The 11,515-nt window shown below is 40.2% G+C and overlaps 1 protein-coding gene across 1 annotated transcript in view; it reads left to right on the forward strand.

Moving 5' to 3' along the window:
* Positions 1-11,515, forward strand: part of Nktr (natural killer cell triggering receptor) — a 40,103-nt gene that overhangs the window by 20,582 nt on the left and 8,006 nt on the right. The window contains exons 7-13 of the mRNA XM_031345750.1: positions 3,653-3,682; positions 4,160-4,305; positions 5,081-5,303; positions 6,702-6,857; positions 8,580-8,667; positions 9,102-9,247; positions 10,566-11,513. Coding sequence (XP_031201610.1) covers positions 3,653-3,682; positions 4,160-4,305; positions 5,081-5,303; positions 6,702-6,857; positions 8,580-8,667; positions 9,102-9,247; positions 10,566-11,513 — 1,737 coding nt within the window. The remainder of the gene's footprint in view (positions 1-3,652; positions 3,683-4,159; positions 4,306-5,080; positions 5,304-6,701; positions 6,858-8,579; positions 8,668-9,101; positions 9,248-10,565; positions 11,514-11,515) is intronic.

Here is an 11,515-nt window from a genome sequence, read left to right on the forward strand (position 1 = left end):
CCTATATGAGAGATTTTAAGTCACTTTTACAACATTTTAATATTTAATATATCTAAAATCCTATCAAATTTTTGTTCAGGTGTAAGGGTTTTTGGTTTGTGTAGTCACTGATTTTTTTAAAATTTTGATTTGTTAAAATTCAGTGTTTATTGTTCAAAATAAAATTCTCATAAGAGGAAAAATCAGATTAGATATGAAAATCCTCTGGCCAGGATTTGACTTTGTTCTCTAAGGCTGTCACCTCTATTGCCTAAATCCTCAGGGAAGATCCTTAAAGCTCTGTTTTACCATTATTCCTGTTTTCTGTTAATTCTGTCCAATGATATAACAGTTTGAGTACATGCATGGAGCAGTGAGCATAGTCCAAATTCTGACCAAATCATTCTGCTGGGTTCTGTTCTGCACAACCAAGAAAGGTTTGGAAAGCAGAAGCATGAAAATGAAGTGAATTGGTTAAGTTCCTCAAGTTTTGTTTTGAATTATCTAAACTTAGTTTTGGGGGGAAATTCTTTGCCTTCTACTAGAAGTCCCAATTTCTCAGTACTTAGATTTGTATATCTGTTCATACTCAAGATGTATCATCTTACTGAGAAAGATGGCATAGTTAATCTCTGAGATTATAAAAGGAGCTTTAATGTTTTATGAACTGTTACCAACCCCTATATTAAAATACCATGAGTCCAAGATCTTTACAAGGCTTTCTCAAAACAAAATTTATCTCTTCATAAATATCTTATGAAAGAAAATTTAGAGCCCTCTATTTAAAAAAGCTTTCTTGCTTTGTATAAAACTCTAAAATTTTAATTTCAAAGTTATGTTGATATTAAAACAAATTCAGTCTTGTCTTAAAAGTGTATTACAATTTATTTCTTGCCATTTTTGTGTAAAATTTGCAGAAACAGTGTTACACCGTGCGATCCAAAGGTAATGTCTCATTACTCTAAGGCTTGCTCGCTCACTTGCTCCTCTCTCTCTCCTTCTCTTTCTCTCCCTCTCTCCCTCTTTTTCTTTCTCTCCCTCTCTCCTTCTATCCCTCCCTCCCCTCTCTCTCTCTTTCTTTCTCTCTCTGCCTTTGTTTCTTTAATCCTAATGTTACATGTATTGAAACATTTTAAGGAAAAAAAAAACTTTCTGCCTGTTCAGTGTAGCAGCAATATATGTGTGTAGCAGCAATATATGTAAAACAAGGATGTTCATTGCTTATGGTTAACCTTGAAAATACAGTTTCATTTCATGGCACTGTTTTACATTAGGATTTTAGGAGTGGTAAGGTCCAAAGTTGCTCTGATGGTGGCATAAGTGTTGTTCATTTTTTGGAACAGCAGCAAAGGTTTTACTTTCCAGGGTTTGTGGTTTAAGTAACCTTTGCAGTAACTGTCTTAGGTAGATCAGGGGAGGGAGAGACTATGGGAGAAAAAGAAATGTCTGAGCACTGAAGCTTTATAAAATTTTTTTTGTGTTTTTTTGTGTTTGTTTTTCCTTTGCTCTAGTCCTCTAAGACTTAATTTACTCCATCTGTATCACTGCCATGATAGTATTGAGAATGTTGAACTAAGAGTTGGTGGGCGAGGCTTCTCTGTAGACTTATTAGACTTGACTGAGCACATGGTCTCTCCTGCCTTTCTGTTACCCTTTTTGGGTATTTACGGTTGTTTGTGTGTACTGTCAGCATAGTTGCAGTGAATCCTGTAGGCTCAGGTCCAGAGAGTTCCTTTTTTGTGAAATATTCCCCACATACTTCTCTATCCCAATGAAGGTGCAAATTGGTATTTCTGTACCTGAATTGCAGGATACAGTAAATTAAATGATTGATTTTGGTTTAGACACTGAGAGCAGATTGAAAAGTGTCTTCAATTCATGTGCTTCTTTACTACTTAGTGCACTAGGTACACTGTTAATCGGTAAGTTTTCATTAGGGACTGACTGTACAGTGTCACTCAGTGGCTAAGTATGTGCTTAGCACACATGAGGGACCTGAGTTCATTCTCAACTTGAGACAAGTCATCTGTCCCAAGCTTGAATGCCCTAAGAGCATTCTTCATCCTCAGGTGGGCTGAGTATGTGTTGCTACAGCCAGACAGACTATGACTGTTTGTGCTAGGGTTGCCTTACATGGTGGTCACAGCATTTGTTAGCTAAGGTGGCAACTGAATTGGAACTTTGTGTGCTAGAAAAATCTATAGGCTCTTCTGAGTGAGGCCCAAGAAAGGAAGAGCACATCTAGTCAGTAAACAGCCATGTGGTTTCATCTGCTTGGCAGAACAGTTTTATCTTTCTGGAAGCACCTCTACCCTTCTCATAAGGGTTTCTGTCTAGCTCATGTACAATGCAGGAAGCATTTTTGTTTTACAGTTGTTGTCCACCATGACTTCTGGATGCTCACTTCATAGTGTATGTGGCTCACCAGTTCGTTAGATTTTCTTCATTTCTTCCCGCCCTCCCCTCCCCCCTTTTAAACCTGTTTTTATTTTTAAAATTATACTGGTTTGAATTTCTATTCAATTTTATAAGAAATATTTGAGACTTGTGATTTTAAAACTCAGATCTTTATTTAAAGTTCTGAGACTTAAGTTGCCATTAGAAGTTTTACATTAAATACTATCTATATAGTCTCCATACAGACCTGGAGATCCTTAAAGTGAGTGTGAGCATTGCAATCTCTTGTACAGTGATGTTCTTGACATGCTGTAAAGGTTAGATTGTTCTCTTCATGTGTCTTAGAATGGCATTAAAATGCAGATGGGTTTTTCTTTATACAAGTGACTATTTTAATATGGCCTGAAAGCCTAGTGACCCTGTCTATATCTTCTGTTTTTTACCCTTAGTAATTAAGGTTCTGGTAATCTTAATACCACTAGCTATCCACTTTTGAATTTTTGCATTACAATCCACATGTAAAGATCTTTGAAAATGTTATGGGAAAATCAACTTGGGTTCAAAATACCTTAACCAAGTGTACCCCACAGTGTCCCAACACTGACAGTAGGCATCCACAGGGCAGCTGGAGGGGTGTTTTCTGGGCCATGGAAATCGAAGATGTCACTTTTCATTTTGTTGTGAAGGGCATCAGCATTTTGAAAGTCCCTCCCTATTGCATTTTCAAAGTGTGAGTTGCAAAGCTTCACCTCGAGTGAAAGAAGAGCAGGAAGCTCCACAGAAGGGACTCCAGCTCCTCCCCTTCTTGCCTTAGAAATGAAATGCAGTCTTAAGTAACAGATAAGAGCCCAGTGGGGTACCTGGTGCCCAGTGGGGTGCCCGGTGCCCAGTGCTGTCAGTTCTTCACCTGGGCTGTCAGTGGCTTCCTCCTCATCACTCTGCTGGGAATTTTTTTTAATGTTTGTTTTTGTTGCCATTATTGTTTTTTGTTTGAGAGTAAATTTAATTTCAGTGTGTATGCTTTACATTTCTTTCTATAACTCAAATCTATTACATACATTCTAATAGAGTTGGTTTTATAATTCATTGTAGTCTAGTTTTTTTATTTAGTAAAATGGCTACTATTGGTTTAAAGTTGGATGTTTATTATGCTTAACATTTTTCTGTCTTTTTATCTTTACTTCCTTGTTCACTACATGCTGTGTTTAAATCCTCTGCTTTCTTCATCTGAATACATCATTTTGATACCATCTTTGTGTTGATGTTTATTGTACAGAACTACAAAGCCTGCTCCGCACCTGGATGGGTAAGCATCGAGTTGTTAAATCTCAGAGAATTGTTTCATGATCCTGAAAGACTTGCTGGCCTGGGTTAGTCTTTCGTAGCCAAGTTCTTCCCAAAGTGGCACAGGGTATAGGAGTTTTGAGAGCCTGTCTCATTTTGGCCTGTGAGTGGGCTTGTCAACCATGTGGTTCTGAGCATACCTGCTGAGATGGCTTCTCTGTATGAAGTCCTCTCTTACCAGATTCTTAGTCCTGGAAAGGCTAGCCACCACTGCAGTGATAACAGCAGAGACTGAGTCCCACCTTGTCTTTAGATGATCTGTCACTGCTTCCTATTAGGAAGTAGATTTCAAGTTCTCATTCCCTTCTAGTTGGTCCATAACACTTTGGGTTTGCTTGCAGTTATGTGGGTAGATATTTTTTTACAGCAATTGTCCCAATTATGTTCATAACATAATTATTACCAGACTAATTTACTTCTTGGATTTATATTATGACAGGGTTCATGTTGTCTTTGGACTGGTAATATCTGGTTTTGAAGTAATTGAACAGATTGAAAACCTCAAAACAGATGCTGCAAGCAGACCTTATGCAGATGTCCGAGTTATTGACTGTGGGGTGCTTGCCACAAAGTTGACAAAAGATGGTAAGAGCCTTCAGAGGGTGGGGGAATCTAGGACAGAGAGATGTAAAGCATGTGTGTGGATAGTGGGAGCATTGGTGCCTCTGTGCAGTGCTGTAGCCCCTCCACCAGCAGATGATTCCAGCTCCTCCTCCTTGCTACTCCCCAGCTGCCCCCGTCTCATGCCTGGATTATTGCAGTACCCCATAACTGCTTACCTTACCTCTCTCCCTATTTTTCTATGATCACTTATCAGCAGGCGTGTCCCCGCTAATTTCCTTGCTTATGCCCTTGTTTTATTTGTCTTTAGCAGCACTAGAGTGACCCTCTTGTGGACATGTAATCCACATCCCTCCTGCACAGACACCTACAGTGGTACTCTCAGCACAGAGGCAGTAGCTCTCTGTTGTCTTTCCAACTTTTTCCCATACTCATTGCCTTCCAGCTACACTGATCTTTATTCAGACACTAGGGACTTTGTGCCTGCCCTCATGTATAGAGCACTCTTTGTTTAAGGTATCTGTGTGCCCCTACCTACTTTAGGTCTCTGTTCCAGTGTAATCTTAAGCTACCTGTATCTCTCTGCTCCATTGACATTTGTTTATTCTGTTTAGCTCTCATTACTTGTCACATTTACTTAAAATATAGGCTTCATGGTGGGTAAGAGCTTGGGCATTATACAAGCTATTTTTAGTTTGCTATTCATGAAGCAATTATATGATAGTCAGCAGTCACATTTTGTACTCGATGGTGTGTACTGGGCTCAAGTACTGATTTTTTTTTTTTTTAATATCAAAAGTTTTTGAGAAAAAAAGGAAGAAACCAACACATTCAGAAGACTCGGACTCTTCTTCCAGTTCCTCTTCCTCTTCAGAATCATCCTCAGAAAGTGAAATTGAACAAGAGAGAGTCAGGAGGAGGAGACATAAGAGGAGGCCAAAAGTCAGACACACTAAAAAGAGACGGAAAGACATGAGCAGTTCAGAAGAACCGAGGAGGAAGCGCACAGCAAGCCCTGAAGGGTAAGTGCAAGTCTGCTGACCCAGCACAGAGACTCCTGTGAGCTCACCACTCTTGTTGTACTTGTAGAGGCAAGGAACATTGGGTTTTAAACTGATGCCTGTAACAATTTAGGAGTGGCGTAGGCATCAATTGGTGTGGTTTTCAGGTGAAGGTAATTCTTGAAATTCTTTTTGTTTGTTTTTAAGTTTTAAAGTTTTTTGTTTTGTGTATTCAAAGATATATGTAGTATACTGTGTGTGGCAATCAGAAGACCGCTTGCAGTTGTTTCTCTCTTTCTCCCAGATAGCTCCTTAGTCAACAAAGGCCTCTATTTACTGAACCATCTTGCTAGGCCTAATGCCTGAAAATTCATTCCCCCCGCCTCTTGTATGTGTTTATCTTTTTTTTTTTTTTTTTTTTTTTTTTTTTTTTTTATTTTTTTTATTTTTTGAGACAGGGTTTCTCTGTTTAGCCCTGGCTGTCCTGGAACTCACTCTGTAGACCAGGCTGGCCTTGAACTCAGAGATCCGCCTGCCTCTGCCTCCCAAGTGCTGGGATTAAAGGCGTGCGCCACCACTGCCCGGCTGTGTTTATCTTTTTTATTTTTTAAATTTTATGTGCATTAATGTTTTACCTGCATGTATGCCTGTGTGATGATGACAGATCTTGTACAGTTGTGAGCTATTGTATGGGTGCTAGTAATTGAACCCAGGTCCTGTCCTCTAGAATATCAGCCAGTGCTCTTAACTGATGAGCCATCTCTCCAATCCCTGAAAAGTCTTTCTCTTAAAATACAGTATTTTTTTACTTTGAGAATTTCATACATGTCTTCAAAGTAATTTGATCTTCCACCTCCTAATCCCTCCTTTGAATTCTCCTACCCACTACATTCCCTCCTCTTGATTTGTTTTTCTTTCAATAACCTACTGAGCTTACTGAACGTGCAGGGATACAGGGCCACCCTGTGGAACATAAAGCAGAGTCCACACCCCTGAAGAAAACTGATTCTCCCTAAAGTAAAACTTGGTCCATTGAGCTGGCTCAGTGACTTCTCACTGAATTGATTCCTGGGATACACATTGTGAAGAGAGAGCCATCTCCCACAAGTAGTTTTCTCACATGTACATCATGGTATGTACACAGTAGCACACACAGGAAATAGATAAACGCATTTTTAAAGAGTGAAAACATTAAGATCATTGGCAATTTCAATTTCAGAACTTTAGCACTTGATTTTTTTTTTTCTCTTTTTAATTTTTCCTTTGAAAAATTTCTTAGCTCTGGATTTTTTTTGCTGTGTTGTTTTATATATTTGTGAAAACACTGAGGATGAGTGTGAGTTTTGGTCTTGTTTTTATATGCCTTCATTTTATAAATACTAGCATTAATGTCTAAATTGGTGACTTGATATATTTTAGTTATTCTGAGAGGAGTGATATGAATGAGAAAAGATCAGTGGACTCAAACACTAAAAGAGAAAAGCCCGTTGTCCGCCCAGAAGAGATTCCTCCCGTTCCCGAGAACCGATTTTTACTTAGAAGAGATATGCCTGTTACCGCTGTGGAGCCTGAACAGTAAGTAGGCTGATGGGCATGTTCCTCCTCTCTGCTGTGTCCAGTACCTGACAGAAGCACCTTTCTCATGGTTTCATTTCAGAGGGGATGCCATGGGGCAGCCCACAGCACAGGACAAGAAGCAGGAGGAGGGAGTGCTGTCACTCAGCTGGCTTTTCCTTTCTCCTCTATCTGCACTGGCCCTAGAACATGGGATAGTTAGCATGCGCAGTCTTGTAGGGATTGGATATCCAGTCAAGTTGAGAGTGATGGTTAGCTATCACACTGCAAATTTTCTATCTCTGATGGATAAGTTCATCAGTTCATTGCAGCTTTACACTCACTCCCCATGACTCATGCTCAGAGTACACAGAACAATGTTATGGGTAGTCACTAGTCTAAGGAACAGCGTGTACCTCCCTTTCAAAACCCACACTTGAATACCTGATGAATAGGTAAAAGAAATGGGGCAAGTTAATGAGGAGGCTATGGTTTGTGGTTTTGGTCTGCTTTTTTTTAAGACAGGATCTTGCTATGTGTCTCAGGCTAGCCTTGAACTTGGAATCCTCCTGCTTTATCCTCTAGAGTATTAGGTATGTATATGCTGCCATACCCACCAGGGAGGGAGGTGCTTACCTGAGGTCAGGGAAGGTTATATTACTGATGCTGCATTGGCCCTTTGTTAAAGGGGTGTCTTTTCAGAATGGGTTATCAAGTTCATTGAGCTCTGTGGATCCAACTGAGTAGTGACATCAGTTTCAATTTCAGTAGTGCAAAGATAATTAATTACATGGTGACAAGTGATACAATTTAGTATAATAAATATTACTGTAGTTTCCCTGAATTGTGGCTTGAGATTTAGTCTCAGAAAATAATATGTAATGTACTTTGTATATTAGACTTAAATTCAGAAATATTAAAAGGACACAAGCCGGGCATGGTGGCATATGCGTGTAGCCCTAGTGATGGATAGGATTATTTGACTGCAGGATTGATGTCCATGACCACCATAACAAGGTCTAGGCTCTAAAGAAGGAGGTGGAGAGGGAGGAGAGAAAAGTGTGTTTATTTGAGCAAAAGTGCTTCAGTGTGTGATATAAGTCGTACATTCCTGTGAGGAGTTCCTTAGAAAGCCAAGAATTCCAATGAGCTGTGCCTCAGCCCTTCAACAGTTTTTTGTTGTTGTTGTTGTTTTGTTTTTTCTTTGCCTGTTTACTTTTGAGACAGGGTCTTGCTGTGTCACCTAAACTCCTTCACATGCTGGGATTACAGGTGTGTGTTGATGCACCTGGCTTCCTCTATCAGTTTTCATTTTAAAAAATGCAAAATAAAGCAATACCCAAAAAAAAAAAAAAAAAAAAAAAACCAACCTTATTTTTCTTCCAAATACATATTTGCTAATGTGATGAATGGAATTTTCCTGGAGCAGGATAACTCCATCTAGAGTTCAAGTTAGTGTTCTTTGTTAGAACTGTCATCTGAAGTCTACAGTGAGAGTTCACATCCCTCCTTTTTGCAGGGTCATGTGTGTAGCTCATGTGTGATCTGTGTGTGGTGATGTGTTGGTGTGTGGATGATGTGGCTGTGCCCATGAAACTTTATGGATGTTGACATTTGAATTTCATATAATTTCATGTCATGAAATAGGAAACTTGGTGTTATAGAGACTGTAGCTGTGGACTTGAGTGTTGAGGATGTTCTGGCTCTTGTGCATTTTTAATTTGTCATCATGAACTCTTTCAGGAACGTTCCAGATGTTACACCTGTTGTAAGTGATCAGAAACCATCTGTATCAAAGTCTGGACGGAAAATCAAAGGGAGAGGCACAATTGTACGTATGTTAAAACTTTCTTCTATCAAATTGTTTATTTAAATATTAACTTTTTAACATTTTATTTTAAAAGTCAGAGGTTTAGTTTTAGATGGAATATTCTTCTCGTTCAAGGAATTGTTTTATTTCCCAAAGTTTTGGAAAGGTACTGCCATTGAATTTAATCATTCAGTGGTATAATCCATGAAATAGTATTTTATTGAGAAATTTTGGTCTCTGAGTAATGGAGGCTAATGAATGTGTTAGGACTGCAAAGGAAACTTCAGGATTCCAGGTGAATGTCTTGCCTTCTTTGCTTCTTGATGACTTGTATTTGAAATAACTTCCTGCTTTCCTAAATTGATACTTAAATCGATGCCTTCATTAGATTTTTTGCCTTACTCTGTCCTACAAGAGGCATTTTTAGAAGTTACTACCCTTTCTGTGTTTTAAAGCGCTATCACACACCTCCAAGGTCAAGATCTCACTCCGAGTCCGAAGACGATGACAGCAGTGAAACTCCTCCTCACTGGAAGGAGGAGATGCAGAGACTGAGAGCTTACAGGCCACCGAGCGGAGAGAAGTGGAGCAAAGGAGACAAGTAAGCACCTGGAGCAGAGCACAGCCTGGAGCAGAGCGCTAGTGCTGGAGAGTCACTGCCTGACATCCGCTAGTAGGAGCAGCACTGCTGCCGCTGAGACCAAGGCACTTCAGTCAGGTGCTGCTTGCTTTTGCTGAGAGTGTGAGTGGACTCTTGATTGCAGGAGCGATCAGGTCTCACGCACGACATCCTTAGATGTCTACTTGACACACTCCTTACTCACAGGTGTGTGGATTGGTAAAGAGAGCCTGCAAAGCATGGGAGTTCATTTCCGACTCCAAAGACTATTGTGTTTTCAGCATGTTCAGATAACAGTGGTTCCCTGCAGTGTGCAGTGTCTGGTTCTTAAGGGCACAGGCTCCAGAATAAAGAAGAGCCAGCTTTCTATCCAGGCCTGCCTAGACCACATAACAGGATCCTGTCTTCACAGAAAGATAGTAGTTGATAAAGTGCTTGCCTTGCAAGCATATGGACCCCACAATGTACATGAAAAGCTAGGTGTAGCAATGAGCACTTTATAATCCCAGAGCTGGAGTATCCTTGGGACTTGCTGGGCAGCTGTCAACTGATGAACCTTAGGCCAATGAGAGATGCTTTCAAAGAAAATAGTGTTCTTAAGAATGATACCTGAGGTGATCTGGGCACATGTATGTACCTGCACTCATAAGCATTCATGTGTACATGAATTTTTTTAAAAAGATGAAATAAGAAAACAAAGTTGAGTCAACTAGCTCTGTAATAGAATGCTTGCTTAGCATGCATAAGGTCCTGAGTATGATGCCCAGTACCACAGAAACAAGTAATTCATCAGCAAGATTGCTTGGGACTTGGGTTTCACACCCTCTCAGGAATTGCTGTTAGAGGAAGAAGGTTGTTAGTGCATCGTATTGCAAGCTATGTGTCTCCACAGAACTTCTAGTTAGTTGGTATGATTTTCACAAACATTCAGAGTCTTTGCTTTACTTAAAAATAAGGGTCTTGGGACTAGAGAGATGGCTGAGGGGTTAAGAGTCTTGGCTACTCTTCTAGAGGACCTGGGTTTAATTCCCAGCACCCACATGGCAGTTCAGAACTGTCTGTAACTCCAGTAACAAAGGATCTGACACCCTTACACAGACATGCATGCAGGCAAAACACCAGTGCACATGAAGTGAAAATAAAACAAGAATCTTTTGTGAGTCTGCTAATAGTTGTCATCACTCTGGTTTATGTTAAAGTGTTGATGGAATTGGGTACTCTTGTCAGTTAGAAGTGTGTTTCTAAGACGCAGTAAGTGTTCACAAATAATCACATGCACATTATGCTCCTCTACTTACAGGCTAAGTGACCCCTGTTCAAGCCGATGGGATGAAAGAAGCTTGTCCCAGAGATCCAGATCATGGTCCTATAATGGATACTATTCAGATCTGAGTACAGCAAGACACTCTGATGGTCACCACAAGAAACGCAGAAAGGAAAAGAAGTTTAAGCATAAAAAAAAAGCTAAAAAGCAGAAACATTGCAGAAGACACAGACAGACAAAGAAGAGAAGAACAGTTATGCCTGATTTGGAACCCTCAAGATCTCCCACCCACCGAACGAAGTCTTCCTGTGTTAGAGAAAGGCGGTCTCGCACCTCCTCCTCATCCTCTAATCACTCATCCAAGCAGGACTGGTCTAAATCAGACCAGGATGACAGGAGTGCTTCAACCCATTCCAGTAGAGACTCCTACAGATCCAAGTCTCATTCACGATCAGATTCTAGAGGGAGCTCTAGATCAAGAGCTGTGTCAAAGTCCTCATCTCGTTCTCACAATAGATCAAAGTCTAGATCTAGTTCTAGGTCAGGGCCTCAAAGAACAACATCAATATCCCCCAAAAAACCTGCTCAGCTGAGTGAAAATAAGCCAGTAAAGACAGAACCTTTAAGGCCATCGATGCCACAGAATGGAAATGTGCTAGTACAGCCAGTGGCAGCAGAAAACATTCCTGTAATACCATTGAGTGACAGCCCTCCCCCTTCTAGGTGGAAGCCTGGGCAGAAGCCGTGGAAGCCCTCTTATGAGCGAATTCAGGAGATGAAAGCTAAAACAACCCATTTGCTGCCTGTCCAAAGCTCATACAGTTTAACAAATGTTAAAGCAACCGTGAGTTCATCATCTTATCACAAAAAGGAAAAACCTTCAGAAAGTGATGGGAGTGCTTATTCAAAGTATAGTGATAGAAGTTCTGGAAGCTCAGGAAGGTCAGGGAGCAAGTCTTCTAGGAGTAGGTCATCCTCCAGATCAT

This window comes from Mastomys coucha, unplaced genomic scaffold (genome assembly GCF_008632895.1).
Source record: "Mastomys coucha isolate ucsf_1 unplaced genomic scaffold, UCSF_Mcou_1 pScaffold23, whole genome shotgun sequence".
Classification (NCBI taxonomy): Eukaryota; Metazoa; Chordata; class Mammalia; order Rodentia; family Muridae; genus Mastomys; species Mastomys coucha.